This window comes from Corvus hawaiiensis, chromosome 28 (genome assembly GCF_020740725.1).
Source record: "Corvus hawaiiensis isolate bCorHaw1 chromosome 28, bCorHaw1.pri.cur, whole genome shotgun sequence".
Taxonomy (NCBI): Eukaryota; Metazoa; Chordata; class Aves; order Passeriformes; family Corvidae; genus Corvus; species Corvus hawaiiensis.
In genome coordinates this window covers 4,856,342-4,871,235 of record NC_063240.1, presented here as the reverse complement: position 1 = coordinate 4,871,235, position 14,894 = coordinate 4,856,342, and the positions used below count along the sequence as shown (strand labels likewise).

General features: G+C 58.7%; 1 protein-coding gene across 5 annotated transcripts; it reads right to left on the bottom strand.

The window, feature by feature from the left end:
• Window positions 1-2,269: 2,269 nt before the first annotated feature.
• BSG (basigin (Ok blood group)) lies at window positions 2,270-14,096 on the bottom strand. Of its 5 annotated transcripts, XM_048288255.1 has the most exons (10): window positions 13,980-14,081; window positions 9,645-9,992; window positions 7,942-8,098; window positions 6,588-6,676; window positions 6,005-6,132; window positions 5,571-5,844; window positions 4,297-4,311; window positions 3,657-3,681; window positions 3,260-3,329; window positions 2,270-3,089 (listed from the first exon to the last, which is right to left on the bottom strand). In XM_048288255.1, the coding sequence occupies exons 1-9, from the start codon at window positions 14,059-14,061 to the stop codon at window positions 3,272-3,274; spliced, it is 1,176 nt and encodes a 391-aa protein (XP_048144212.1). In that variant the 5' UTR covers window positions 14,062-14,081; the 3' UTR covers window positions 2,270-3,089; window positions 3,260-3,271. The 5 variants fall into 5 exon arrangements, with proteins under 5 accessions (XP_048144212.1, XP_048144215.1, XP_048144213.1 ...); XM_048288258.1 differs by lacking the exon at window positions 9,645-9,992 and having other exon boundaries at window positions 13,980-14,096; XM_048288256.1 differs by lacking the exon at window positions 4,297-4,311.
• Window positions 14,097-14,894: the final 798 nt, after the last annotated feature.

Here is a 14,894-nt window from a genome sequence, read left to right as displayed (position 1 = left end):
GAGGCCACCGGCGGCCGAGTGGCGCCCGCCGCCGCGGCGGGGGCGGGCCGGGGCGGGCTGGGGGCGGGCGACGGGGCTGGGCCGGGGGCCGGGCGGCTCCGCAGCTCCCCCCGCCGGCGCAGCCCTCGCCGGTGGGACCGGCTACCGGGACCGGCCACCGGGATGGGCCATCCACCTTCCGCCCCGACGGCCGCGGACTCCGGCTGCGCAGTCCCCGCTGTGGTGTGGTGCGGGGCCGGCCGCTCTCCCCGCGGGGCTCTGCCGCCGCCAGCCCATCCGCCTCGCCGCGGAGGGAGCACTGCCTACCCCCGGGCCGGGGATGGACCCCATCGCCTCGCCAGATGCGGGAGCTTTGCCCTCCCACCTCCCCAGGGACCCACCCCTCCAGCCCCCTCTGAACCGAGCTGGCGGCAGGAGGAACCCCCCGAGGTATACCCGGGGATGGAGATCCCGGACCGGCGCCCCAGGACAGGGCCAGCACCCGAAGTTGGATACCGGACACCCGCCAGCGGGGCCGATGCTCTGGGAACAGGGCATCGGGACCGGCACCTTCTGCCCTCTGTCCCGGGAACGGCATCGTCCGGCTGCGGCTCCCCCGGACTGCGAGGGCTCGGGGATCGCCGGAGTGAGCAGCCCGGGTGAGCCCCGAGCACCCCTGGGCAGCCGCGCACGGGGCCGGAGCCGCCCCAGCCCGAGCCCGCGGCTCTGGGCGAGACCCGTCGGGTCACGGAGCCGCGTGGGCAGCGCGGCCGCGGCGGTGGCACCATCTGGTGCCACGGGACAGAAGCGCACCCGGAGCGCGGCCGCGGCCGAGCCAGCGCCGTGACCGGGGCGGGGACCAAGAGCCGCGGACCCTGCACTGAGCCCCGCTGCAGGAGACACCCCAAAAGTCGCGCTGCGGACCACAGCGGCCGCGTTCTGCAGTGTCACGCCCCGGGCTTGGCACGGCTGCCTCCAGGAGCAGCCCAGTTCTCCAAACCAGCCCCTCAGCTGCCCCCAGCCCATGGAGACACTGACTCAGGTTAACCTGAAGGCGAGGCTGGAGATGCTGGAGCCAAGAAGTAAGGCAGCAGCTCAGGGCTCACCCCGAGGCGTCGGGAAGCAGGGGCTGAGCAGGGTCCCCGTGGCACCCTCTCTCTCTCTCTGGAACAGAATGGGGCACCACACCAGGGGTGTTTGTGCCATCCCTGCCCAAGGCTCGATGTGGCAGCCCCCGGGCCTGTGGAAGAGCTGTGGCACAGCTCACCAGGGCAGCTGCAACCCAGCCGAGAGCAGCACGATGCCACTCCATCCCCTGCCCAGCTCCTAGGGCTGTTGTCCCCCTGTCCCTCCCCAGCCAAACAAAAGGCACAAGTGCTGCTTTGTGCTCTGGCCCAGCGCAGGGTCAGACAGGACCCACAATCCTCATCAAGGAAATTAAGACACGCATTGATTTTTCACTAGGATGGCACAAGGCCGGGACTGTGAGAGCCTTGTGTAACCCATTTACACGGCACAGCAAGGCAGAGGCACGGGCAGGACAGACCCAGGCACCACGGCACCAGGCTGCCAGCACTGCCACCAGACCTGCCACCGCCTCTCTGGGCACAGGGTGGCCACCACAGCCACGCTCCCCCCTTGTCCCATTCCAGGCAGGGACAAGTGTCTGGCTACAGAGCAAGGCCATGGTTCAGTCACTTGGCAAGGAGCAGAGCAGGCAGGGGCACCTTAGGCCAGCTGGGAGCACAGGGTAGCCCATGGCCTCTGCTGCCTGTCCAGGGGCAGGAATGTTGGCAGAAGGCCCCTGGGCTCAGGGCTGGCAGCAGAGAAGGGACTCGCCACCAGATCCTGTCCTGGCCCCAGGGCCCTGCTCTGGGCACAAAAATCTCACACCTTTGCTCTCTCCTGCTGCAAAGGGCAGGGAAAAAACCAAACAAACCTAGAAAGCCTGCTTGGAGAAGCATGAGACACACAAACAGCAGGGCCTCTGAGGGCTCCTCAAGGCTGGGGCTGATCCTTGAGCCCACAGGCACAAGACCTGAGGAACTGTGGAGGGGGGTAAGGTGAGACTGTCCCACACAGGCGTGTGCCCCAGGGCCCCACACTCCTCCAGGCTCTGCAGAGCAGGGAACACCCCTCCCTCCCCTCCATGAAGGCTTTTACACCCGTCCAGCTGCATCTCCTCAGCAATTAAGAGGGCAGCCAGAGCTGGCACCAAACCGAGACACAGCATCATGTTCTGCAGCCAGAGGATCAGGGGGCCTGGAGGGAAGAGACCAGAGTCCAGAGGTGGAAAAAAGAGAGAGGAATCATCTTTATTTGTGAAGTGTTAACAGATGGAACAGTTCAATGCTACCCAGCAGTAAAGGTGTTAAGACTCCCCCCTGAGCACTTGTCTGTTCACAGGCCCCTCACGTCACGCACACACCGCAATGGCTCAAGCACAAGCATGCACTGTTAAAACCTTAAAACCACCCCCAGCCCCGGCTCAGCCTGCCCCTCCCCACTGCAGAGACATGAACAACCCATGGAATAAGTTACAGCAATCATTTATCCAGCGTCCAGCTCCTGGGCTGCCTGTTTTGGAGTAACCAAGAACAGCTCGGCAGGAGCTGATTGGGAATCTCTCTGACAGGGACATGCCAGGAACGTGCCCTTTGCCAGGGAAAGGTGCAGCCTTGCTCCTGGTGATGCACTGGGAAAGACATAGAACCCTCTTCCTGAACCCTCTGGTCAGATCAGGTCGTCTCCCAACAGCCACCAAAGCAGCTCCTCCCTCACCCCCACAAGCAGGTGGGACACAGCTGCACTCCCACCCCCCCCTCCCCACTCTGTACCAACATGAAATAACCTAGGACAGAGACAGCCAGAGATCTAGACTACCAGGAACAAAGGATTTACATTTACAGGTAGAAAAACCCTCCCACGACTCTTAAAAAAAAAAAAAAAAAAAAAAAAAAAAAGTGTATTTTATACTCTACAACTTAAGTTTCTTTAGAAAGTGAAGTAACTGAATCGCAAGGACGCACTAGAATATTCCATGGTGCTATTTTACCAAAAAATTAGAAGAAAACAAAATTGTCCAGACGAGTTCTTCATCTACACATCACCTGGCAGGAGAGAAAGAAAAAACAGTTAGATAAACCCTGTTGCACCAGTACTGGGCTAGAAGGGGCTGGTGGAGCCCATGGTGGGCCAGAAGAGCCTCTGGTTTCTCCCAGAGACCCTCAGCAGACTCAGACACTGCAGCTCTTGCTCCAGGCTCTGCCCTGGCACTCACCCGGCCCCGCTCTTAGTTCGCGTTTCTCTGGCGGACGTTCTTGTCCTTGTGGTTTGTGGCATTGCTCTTCCTGGGAAGGGAGAAGGGGTCTGAGGGAAGGGAGAGCAGAAAGTTCCCCCACCACCACCCCTCACCCATTAATGTCATTCAGGTCCAAGCAGAGGGTGCAGATCAGATCCCAGAGCAGTGTCAGGCACCGGTGCCACCCCAGGTGCCACCCCCAGGTATGTGTGGTTCACACATGGGGACATTAAATGAACCATGGGGGGACATCTCCCTGCCCAGCACACTGAGTATTATCCCACACCAGCCAGCTTTTATCTTCGGAGCAGATTCCCTGGCTGGATGGGATCTGCCAGTACAAATCTGGCAAAAAAGGAAGAGGCAAGGTACTCACAGTGGTGCAGAGCCTCCATCATCATCTTCACATTCAGGAGAGCACAGAAAGAAAAAACAAAATACAGTCAGGGAAGAGGACATGCACAGTGACCTCTGCCTCCCCTTAAAGCAGTGGGAACTGCATTCCAGGCAGCCATTCCACCACCACTTAAAAGTGGGGAGGGTAGAGCTCCTCTGGTGAGATCGGCTGCCCTGATCCATCCCCTGTGCTCGTCCCCACAGCACCAGGACTTGGGATGGCTCCCAGATCCCAGCATACTCACAGCAGGAAAAGGGGAAGCCAAACAGGATGTTTCAGGAATGGGGCTTTAAGCAGCAGCAGCAGGAAGCCCTTCTCCCTCCCCACATGTTGTGATATCAAAACAAACACTGCACACCACGCTCTGAGCAGCACAGCTAAGGAAACACCTCTGCCAACACGTGCCAAGCCCTGCGGCCTTTCACCAGCTCCCTGAGATCTCCCACCTCCCAGCAGGAGGCTCCCAGTTGTCTCCTTGGCTCCCCATCACCTCTTCTCCAGCCCTGGATCCCCTGGAGTCCCACGCTCCGGGCACTGGGGCTGCCCTGGGCACCAGGATCTGCTCACAGCTGGTGAGAGGACGGAGGCAGACACATGGCTGGAACTACCTTCTACTTACCATGTGAGGTGGCACCCAGCAGCAGAGAAAGGAAGAGTGGATAGGTAACACCAGCAAGGATATCACCCCAAAGACAGGCCAGATTGTCCCCACCCCATGTCAGGTGACAGGAGTGTCCAGTTCACAGAAAGTACTGGGAGGAACTGGGTCAGACAGGCCTCACTGTCACCTTTCAGGAGGGGCAAAGCTACAGAGACTTTGGGGCAGAGAGAACCACTTTATCCCAAGGAAGTGTAAAGCCGTGTGTGTTTACCAAAGGGGTGTGTGATGCTGTATCCTCATCCAGGAGCACTTGGGAACTTGAGCTCCTCTGACCAAGGAGCATCAGGACATTTCAGCACATTCACCTGTCTGTCAAAGCATCTGCTACAGCTCTGGCAGGTCAGCACCCCACAGACCTGGACTGGACCGATGCCATCACAAACCAGATCACACCACAGTGTTTTTTCTGGAAGACGCAGCTACAACATCCTTAAGACAGCACCTGCCTTCCAGCCAGGTGTGTCAGAGGGCAAAACATCTGCCTGTGAAACTGCCTGGAGTGGAATTCAGAGCCCTGAAGTCAGGGGAGGGATCTGATCTTTAGCCCCTCTGCTGCACCTCTCCTGAGCCTGCTCCCTCGCAGGGGGCCAGGGGCCCTGCAGGATCCTGGGCAGGAAGGATACAGAGCATTCACACTGCATTGTTAACGGGATCAGATAAAGGAGGCCGTGAGCTGACACAATGCAGATCCTCACTGATAAGGAAAGGGAGGAGCTGGTGCTTCCAGAACAGATTAAACACAGTACCGGGTCTTTGAGATCCAGGATATGTGGATCTGATGACCCAAAACATCCTGAACTGAACATAAGTTAAGCTAAGCCTGGTCTTACAGAGCCATTGACACAGTCCCTCCCAGTTCTGCAGCACCACAAAAGCTCTGGCACTTATTTACAAACCACCTTGTCCAGTGTGGGAGCTGCCAAAGCAAATCCAGCCCCACAGACACTCATGGGCAGCACTTGAGCAAAGAGCAGAGGAACTGGTGAGGCAAAGGGTCAGGCTGACCTGCACAGAATCCTCTCTTGCTCCAGATCTCACTGCAGGACTGTGAAACAGCGCAATTACAGGCAGCTTCACGGCTGAAGTGGCATGGTACAGACTGGCTTCTCAAGTACCCTCAAACCACCCCTCCTCTGAGAAAGGGACCTCAGAAGTCCCTACAGGCCCATCCTGCCTGCACCCTGCAAGTTACTTGATCTCCTCGGAAAGATTCAAACCCAGGTGCCTCTTACCATCAGGAACCTCATCTGGCTTCCTCCTCTTCTCATAGATGAAGATGATGGTGACAAGAACGAGGACTTCTGCCACAATGCCCAGGAAGGGCCAGAGCGCTGCCAGGCGGCTGCGGACGCGCAGGTTCACCGTGGCATCCCCGGTGCCGAACGAGTTGGTGCCATTGCAGAAATAGTCGCCTGTGTCCTGCTCAATATCCAGTTTAAGGATGCGTAGCTCTGTCTTGTTGCCACTGGATTTGATGATGTATCGCCCAGAGGCGTTCTCGAGGAGCTGGAGGGAGGAGGAAGAAGAGGGGTCTCAGGGTAGTGCTGACTGACCACCACAGAAATCCTCCGTGCTGGGAGAGCTGAGCTTTGCAACAATTCCGGTGGCACAGGAGCTGGGCAGTGAGGTAGGCAGGAGGGCAGAAGGAGCAAACCACAGCACTCACCCCGTGGCCACTTTTGTGCCAGGACCAAGTGGTGACAGCAGGGAAAGAGGGATTCTTGCAGACCAGCACACCCGTGTCCCCCTCATTCCCATGCTCGGACTTCTTGTAGGCCACCACCTGAGGGGCAACTAGGCAAGAGGAAAAAAAAAAAAAAATTCGGACATCTCGTTAGAGAAATCACATAGATTTGTGGTTCCTGCAGCCCACCTCACCAAAATCAGCTACCCCAAAACCTCAGTCAGGCTGCTCCTCTCACTAGTTTGGCATTTTCAGAGAGGAAAGTGCATCAAGCTGCTTCAGGAAAGGCTCTAACAGATTTGTCCAGTGGGTATTATCTCTGTCCATTATTCCTGTGGGAACATGCCCACAGAAGGCTGGTTTAATGCAGGATCTCAGGGCTGACCCTGCAGACGCTGGAATGGCCTGATAAGGGCACTGCCTCTCAGAGAGCAGAGCCCGGCAGCCAGATGAGGGCTGGGAGCAGCTTTTTGAGCAGCTGAAAAGACACCCCAGCAAAGTGGTCAGGAGATCACCACTTCCCCACGCCCCTCCTCAGACCCCAGGAGCAAACAGATGAAATTACCCGAAATATTCACTTGTCCTCTTATCTGCGGGTTTGCTTCATAGACACACTCGTAGATGCCGGAGTGCTCCTCCCTCTTCCCATTGATTCTACAAAAACGGGATTCAGGTAAGCATCCAGCACAACTTATCCACAGACACAGACCTCCAGACCCATGGAATCACACACCCACAAGCATCAGCAACCTCCTGCATAGTAAATGTCCCCCATTCCAGCAGAGTATTTGTGCTGCACCGTGCACCTACAGCAACCCAGCTTTCCTCTCCTCACACACTGAGGGCGGCAGAAGAGGGTTCCATGTGCACCACACGTGACACGGGTCTGTCAAGCCAGTGATCACTGTTCCAGCCCAGTGAAACACAGGGCAAAGCAGTGCCAAAGATCACCCAGGCCGGGCTGCTCTGGATTGATCCCCCCATCGGGAAAGACTCTCACATTCTCCTTCCTGTAAAGCTGCTGCAATGAGATTTAGTGGATTATGCAGCCCTGCAACAAACATCCCATTCTGCTGCTCAGTAATACCCACTCGAGGGAAGGGGCCCACAGAGTTTGTCCCATGGCTGCACTGGGACAAGGGGCTGTTTGTTAGTTCTGCCGTGCACGGCGCTTCCCACTTCCAAAAACCACTCAGCTGAGGAATTGAGGTCACGCGAGGGAGGCTGGGTTATAAATACTTTAATCCTTGTTCAGCTCCCTGTTGCTATGGGGAGACAGGCACGTCGGCACTGCCATACAAAGGGACACGATGCCTCCACAGCTGCTGGGTCAGTGCCAGCCAGGCCTGACTGTAATCAGAAAGGAAAGCTCACTGCACTGCCACAATAAGGCCGGTATTCCTGCACCCAGCACGGACCACGGCCCGCCACAGCTCCCCAGCTCCTTCTGGGAGAACGGCCGGACTCTGGGAAAGGACATAAAGCCCCAAGGAGAGACAACATGCACTGGAGCCTCTCACTCCATGCACAGGGAGTGGGGAGCTGGTGGCCTGCCCAGAGCAGGGTTCCTTCAAAGCTCTGGGGGAACAGCTCTGGAACACTGAATAACCAGAGTCCAGCTGAAGACCTCCTTAAAATCAGGAAATCTCTTTCTAAGATGATATTTGTGGTACAAAACTGCCCCTTCCTCCCCTTTTTTGCTCCCCTCCTCCCCATAAAGGAGAGTGTTGGGCCTTATCAAAACTCTGTTTAACTCATTTTATGCTCCACAGTCCCAAAGCCCCATCCCATCAGCAGGGCTGTGAGAACTCAGCCCTGGCTCCAGCTGACAGCAAACACCAGCTGCTTTCTGGGAAAAAACCCTGCCCGTGCTCAGGTTCTGACATTGCCCTGCCCGTTGCTCAGGTTCTGACACTCACGTGTAGCTGGTGAAAGCACTCGTGCCCTCATCCTGCAGCAGGACCTTCTCCCCGTGCATCCACTTGTGGCCCATGATGGCGAGCTGTGGTGTAGACACATTACAGCTGAGGGTCAGCTTGCCAGAACTCTCAGAGACTTGAGTAGCAATTTCTGGACCTGCATTCATAAAGAATTTGATTTAAGTTAACCCGGGGTACGGCAGAGCCGACGTGGTGCCCAAGAACCTGCAATGCAAACCCCACAGCTCCTTGTCTCTATTCCCAGCTTCCACTTACCTTCACAGAGCTCCCTACCAGACCTGACTGTGCCAGCACCAGAGTCCCCAGCGCCAGGTGACCAGGCCTGAGTGGACCTGGGATGGCCACGCTGGCCCTGCAGCTGCTCCCCCCATGAGCAGGATCGCTGCCGTGTCCTGCATCACTCGGAGCCTCCGCAGTCCCTACCCCGGGTGCAGCCCCAGCAGAGCCCAGTGCTCAATAAGCAATGGAAAAGGTCACTCTGAAGGGCAGAGCACGGCTCTCTGCTGCTGTGAGCCGCCACAGAGCTCCTGTGTCAACACCTCCCAGCACCTGAGCGGCTTCAGACACCTCCAGGTAGCACAGAGGGCAGCCAGGACCCTCTGTTGTGAGGGGGAGCAGACAAGATCATGTGGCAGCAATACGTGCGTCACCTGAGGCAGCTCAAAGGGTTTAGTTAGAATGACTCCAGGGAGAACACAGAGCCGTGACTCCGAGAGGTCCTGGGCCTCGATGCGCCAGGCAGCAGTAAATTATGCAGCCTAAGATGACTCAGGCATTTCTACTTGTAGGAGGCTGTCCGAGAAGGCAGCTGCACCATTACACAGCCCCAAGTGCCACTACAGTCCCTACCCTTCCACCCCATCTCCATCCCTCGGAAGGAACAGTTTTTGCCAGGGCTGACAGGCATTTTCCTTTTCCTCCTATCCAAATTCCACTGGAAGAAGGGTTCTGCTGGAGTCCCGTACTCCCTAGCACATTCCTGCTGAAAAGGCAGCTCTCCTAACTCCAGGATTCATGGGAAGACCTCAGCAGGACTTTAATCTCCCTCCCAGGTTTCTATCACCGAAAGCAGCCGGGGCGCTCCGGCGTTCGCCCGCTCGCTCTGCGAGAGGGAACCCGGCCACGTCCACGGGACAAGCAACAACATCACACTCAAGTGTCACGCAGACACGGCCATTTCAAAAATGGTTGCAATCTCAGACCTCAAAGCAAGATTTGTTTCCCCAACAGTCTGGGTTCACCAGCACGGAAGCGAGCTCAAAGCAGGGCTGCTGGAAGGAGCGGGAGCTGTACGAGCCGCAGGGAGGGGCCGCTGGTCAGTGGTGGTTAGGGCAGAGTCGACCACAGAATCGAGGCTCAATTCTGCAGCCAGCACCAGGGCTCGGAGGCGCTCGGGAATAAGCGGCAGGTTCCAGGTTCTTTGGCTCCGGAAAAAGGCGCGGGATTGCCGGAGGGCGAATTGGTTGGGAAGCCACAACCCTTTTTGAGCAGGGCCATTTCGGGTCAAGTCACAGGTGGTGGGGAGATTGACAGAGGGTGGGAGTCTCTCAGTTCTACAGCTGGGGTGGGAAGGTGGGGGGAGCTTTCGGGAGCCACAGGACACAGGTGCAGGGGTGAGCATGGCGGGAGACTCAAGACACCAGTGTCCGAGCAAGTGCCAAGGCCTCGGCGTGGCCACTCACGTTCGATGACAAAAACGTTCGCCTGGGAACGGATCCACTTGACTTTGGGGCTCTTCGACAAGTGGTTGCGGTCGGGGTCGTTGCTAGCCCGGCACTCATACATGCCCGAGTCGTCGCTCGTGAGGTTTGCGATGGAGATGGTGCTGGTAGAGTGCAGGTTGTAGGTGGCGTTGATTTTGACACGGTCCTGCCGTGCGCCATCCCAGAGCTGAGCATAGGTCTCATTGGGGTCGTTCCCCTCAAACCACCACTGGATCTCAGGGATGGGATTGCCAATCGCCTCGCAGTACAACTCCACGCTGTCCTGAGTCAGTCTCTTTTGAGACAGCGGTGACTTTATAAAACCAGCTATGAGTTGAAGAGGTATTAGTGCAAAGTGTTAGTGCAAAGCAAGAATTCACCTTCCACAAGCAAAAATAACCCTTGGTGACTGAAAAGAGGCTGCACACTGTCTCCAAATCAGTGCACTCTTTCCTTCCTCCCTCCCCTCCACACTCTGAACTCTGCCTGGCTCAGACAGGGCTGCTCGCTTGCATTTCCTGTGGCTCCGCTGCAAAACCAGCGCAGACAAAACCAGCACTTGGTGTGCGCCACTATCCAAACTGGACACCCCTGGCATCGCCCACCTGCTCTGAGGGACAGCCCAAGGGCTGCAACGCTCCCTGACCCCTGTCCAGCCCCCAGTGCTTGCAGTTCAGGATGGAAAGACCAGATCTGTGTTTCGAGGGCTTACACAGCCTGCATATTCCCCAGCCTGTGCTCTGGCAAGGTGCTGCACAGATCACCTCACCACGGAAGGCTGGGGACAGCGAGGCAGCAGGACCCTGACCGAGCCCCCTCCCAGCCAGTTTGATTAAGACAACCCCAATGGGAAAAGGGCTTCACTGTGCCCCTGTGGCCCCAGGAGGAACGTGTCCATTCCCCCTCGCTGCACAGCCCCGGGCTGCCTGACTGTAATTCAGAGCTGGCTGGGGCCCAGGCCCCCCCTCGCTGCGCTGTGGCACAGCCACACGTACCGGCCCCTCGCCTGCTCACACCCTTGTTCCATCCCTCAGCTCCCCAAGGTGCCCAGCAGGAACTCCTGAGCACAACCCCAATGGTAAGAACTTTTCTAGGGGAAGAGGAAAGTCTTGCAGTCCGCAAGATGTCACGAGCCAGGCGAGGAAATGTGTAAATTTGTTGTCATACAAACAGTGAAATCTGACTTTTCATCTTGGGCAAGACCAGCCTGCAGAGCTGAACTGGCAACAAACAGACCAGAGGCGCAGGCAGCAGCTGCAGGCTGGAATTTGGGTATTTTTCACTCTGCCTTGCAGCCAGAGGCCGGAGGGTTCAGTGCTGGAATCAGCCAGTCCAAAGGTCAGTCCGTGAGCTGCAGGGAGTGAAGCTGCCAAACACCTTCGGGCTCCAGGGCAGGCATGGGGCAGTGGCCACAGCTCCAGGAGCCGTTCCCGGGGCAGGCAGGAAGGGAGGCTCAGCAGCTCCACTTTGGGAAAAGCCATCAGGCACAGGTTGAGGTCACTACGTGACTCACCCCCAGCCACATTTCAGAAGAAGGAGTTCAGCTTGAGACATATCCTTCCTGTACTAACAGGCAGCTCACACCCTAAGAATCTTCCAGGAATTAATTTGCTCAGTTAAAAGCACTTTGTGATTATACGCAACCCTCCACGGATGCACCGTGATGTACAGGCACAGAGGAGGTGGGCTTAGGAGAGTTTTTTGGGGGGTTTTGAATGCCTGAAGATGTTTTAACAAGAAATCCTAAGGCTGCTTTTTGTGAGAGTAGGAACAAATCAGTGTCACAAACCCAAGTTTGCTCAAACACAAGGAAGACACAAGTTAGCCTGTAAGCTAAGCTTGACTCCTAAAGAAGTCAATTCCACATTTTTCAAAGGAAAAACTAGCTTTACCTACTAAAGCTTTGAAAGTCTTGAAGAATAAGCATGCCTGAAAGAGAGAGGACCCTCATCTGTGACCAAGGCACTCTCAGGAGAAGGCAGACACTAATTTTAACCAAGTGGGAGGTTCAGGGGTACCCAGAGATGTTATGGGATGGGGGTATCAGCTGGCTTCCACTCCCAGAACCACTGACCTGCGTGCCAGAAGGTGTTTTTCACACCACGGGCCTGTGATCAAACACTCCCAACCCTGACAAGCCCTGGAACAGCCCACAGCACTTGTACGAGCCCGTCTGCTCCAGCTGCGGCCCGAGTTAAAGCGGGAGCTGCTAAAGATCAAGGGTTTTACAGCTACAAGGTGATTACTGTACGCTGACAAAATAAGCTGTGCAAGGTTATTTGCTCCGAGTTAGAGGGTACCTCATGTAGTTCAGACAGGTTAAAAGGCTCCAGCAAGCAGCAGCAACAGCGAGTACCATTTGCATTCCCATGGGATTAATGTCCTCCCTGTCCCCACCAGAAAGCCAGGAGCAGGCAATCCCAGTCGTGGGCTCTCTGGGCTGGGGAAGGCGCCTGTCGAGCCCAAGGCACAGGAGCGTGGCGAGCACCAACCCACTGGGATCGATCAGGGCTGCTGCCACATTTTCCAAAGGGTGACGGGCTGCAAGTGGGACTCGGTTCCCAAAGCCCAGACGCTCCTCAGAGAGCTGAGCCGGATGCTTCCCCAGGCACAGCGCGGTATCTGAGCCAGCGGGACAGCAGGGAAGGCAGAGAGACCAGATAACATTCTCCAGAGTCACCTTCAAACTAAAAACAACCTCTCTCCCCCGCAGAGGGAGGAGTCCTCGGGGTGTTAACAGCAGTGGGACGTGCTTGGGGTGGCCGAGCTCGGCCAGAGCCCCACTGTCCCATAGAGTACCTGTTCCTGCCTGGCCTTTGTTTCTCAGCTTGGGAAGGGGATAGTTGAAGATTTAACACTTTTTACCATTTAAAATAGCTGCAAAATCTGCCCTTAAGCTTCACACAGCCAGGTCAAAGTCAGAGTCCCTCCCCCTGAGGGCACAGAGTCCAGGCACATAGCGACCTATGCTCCAACCCACTGGTCCTTGGAGTGATCTGCTACCCCAGTCTGCTCCATAAAGCCAAACCTAAACAGTGCTGAGAGGCCAAGCCCCACTTTTCAGCCCCCACTCTGTTCCCTCGAGGCACCAGCACAGCTCCACATCAAGCTCAGGCATGGCCAGGCAGGACATGGGCATTACACAACTGATGGGCCAGCTCGTCCTTCCAGGGCTTTTCAGATCCAGGATAGGAACTGCCTCCTCCATGTCCCACTGGTGCCAGTCCCCATGCAGGAGGGTGCTGGGAGGAAACCCTCAGAGCCACAGAAGGAGTGGGATGCAGCCAACCTGGGCAGCTCCAAGTGGTAAGTGCGAGGTTTAGGAGGAGGCTCTGCCCCGCAGAATTAAAATGTAATTCTGTAGCAAGAAACTATCAGAGCAGACACTTCCAGGATCCTCCCACTCTTTCACCTTCATTCTTAGAGTTTGGTTCTACTATGCTGAATTAAGCACAAACAGGCTACAAATTGTTTAGTACCCAACATGCTGAACAGCCAGGACCAGCTGCTTGCCACTGGCGACCAAACCGAGCCTCTTCCATTTGCACCTCGTGCACGAGGGGCTGATCCAGAGGCTGCGGAGTCCTGCGGGGACAACACGGCCGGGTTTGCCATAAGCTCCTCCGAAACCGGAGAAGGGGAAACGCGGAGCCCCAGCACAGAGCAGACCCCGCTCACCCCTGCGGGAAGCGCTTTAAGCGCCCACCCGGGGGCTTCCGGAGCCGCCGCCCCGCGCCGGACCCGCTCCCGCCCCGGGGATCATCGTCAACATCTTTAGGGTTTAAAGCCCGGGGACCCGGTGCTGCTCCTCAGCCGTGGAAACCGGAGAAGCGGCTGCAGGGGAATAAACTCCTCGGTTTTCCTAAGGAGAAAACAACCCAGCGCGGCTCAAAGCACCGGCGAACCCCGTCCCCCCTCCGGTTAAAGAGATCGGTGAGCACGCGGTGCGCCGGGGCATCATCCGTCCGAGCCCCGGGACTGCCCGGCAGCAGCGCCGAGCCTGGCCCGGCCCGGCCATCCCCCGATAGCCCCGGGGCGCCTCCGTTCCCCCGGCCCCGGCCCCGCCCGCCGCGGACGTGCCCCGCCGCAGGCGCCCGCGCCGCCGCTCCTCCCCCCACGCTTGCCGCTCCCGGACCCGGCCCGGAGCCCACCCACGGGGCCGGGATCCTGCCAAGGCCACTCGGAGCCCCCGCAGGACACCCCTCCGTCCCACCCTCCCCGAAGCCCCCCAGTGGACCCCCACGAACCCCCCGCCGCCCCGGGCCGCCTGAACGGAGCCCCCAGAGCCCGGAGCCCCCCCAGCCCCGTCCGTACTTGTCCCCACGGCGCCGGCGGCCATCGAGCACAAGACGAGCAGCGCCAGGACCGCGCGCGTTCCCGCCGCGCCCGCCGCCATCTCCGCACGCGCCCCCGCCGCGCCGCGCGCGCGCTATAACCGCGACCGGGACACCGGGGGAGGCGGGGCCAGATCGGGCCCCGCCCCCTCGCCCCTCCGGTCAGCCAATCGCACGGCGCAGCGCCCATCAGACCACGCCCATTGGGCCCGGCGCGGCCAATCAGAGAGAAGATCACACGGAGCGCTTTCGCCTCTCTCCGGGCCCCGCGGGCAGAGCCGGTTCGGGCCGGTCCCGCCGTGGCCACGCCCACCGGCCGGGGCAGCCAATGGGAACGCGCGTTGGGGGCGGGGCTGGGGGTCCCGGGGCTGGCTCCGGTCCTGCCGCTGCCCCGGGCGGGTCCGAGGCTGCGGAGGGGGAGTGGAGCGGGCCTGCACGTGTCCGGCCCTGGCGAGTCGGGGCACACACGCACCGGGGGGGAGCACCGGAACCCACGCGCCCCCCAGGCCATGTGGCCGCTCGGGGCGCAGCGTGGGCACAGTCACGGGGGAGCCAGTGGGCGCTCGGGCAGGCGGGTCCCCAGGCAGGGCCAGGAGCCGGCACGGCTGTGCCAGAGGCACGCGGAGGTTCCCGGAGGCTCCCGGGGGCACACGGGGTGAGTCAGGGCCACCTACGGGTCCCCCGCACAGCGGGATGTGTGGGAAGGAAACCGGGCAGCGCTTCCTCAGCGCAGGGAGTCCGGCAGAGACAATGGCTCCTGCGGCCACCGCGGGGCCGGTGCCAGGACAAACCTGCCGACCCACGCACCGGGACCTGGCCGGCTGCACTGTCCAGCAGCCCCCTCCGGCCCTCGGCACAGCGCCTACAGCCCGTGGTCAGGGCTGCCCCGAGGTGC

Bases quoted from the DNA above. Each gene is read 5' to 3' on its own strand.
- BSG (XM_048288255.1), bottom strand. From the start codon at position 14,061: ATGGCGGCGGGCGCGGCGGGAACGCGCGCGGTCCTGGCGCTGCTCGTC. The intron at 8,099-9,644 runs GTGAGTGGCCAC...TTATGAATGCAG, and splicing joins GAACGTTTTTGTCATCGAAC to GTCCAGAAATTGCTACTCAA. The intron at 6,677-7,941 runs GTGAGTGTCAGA...CCGTTTTTGTAG, and splicing joins AGTGCTTTCACCAGCTACAC to AATCAATGGGAAGAGGGAGG.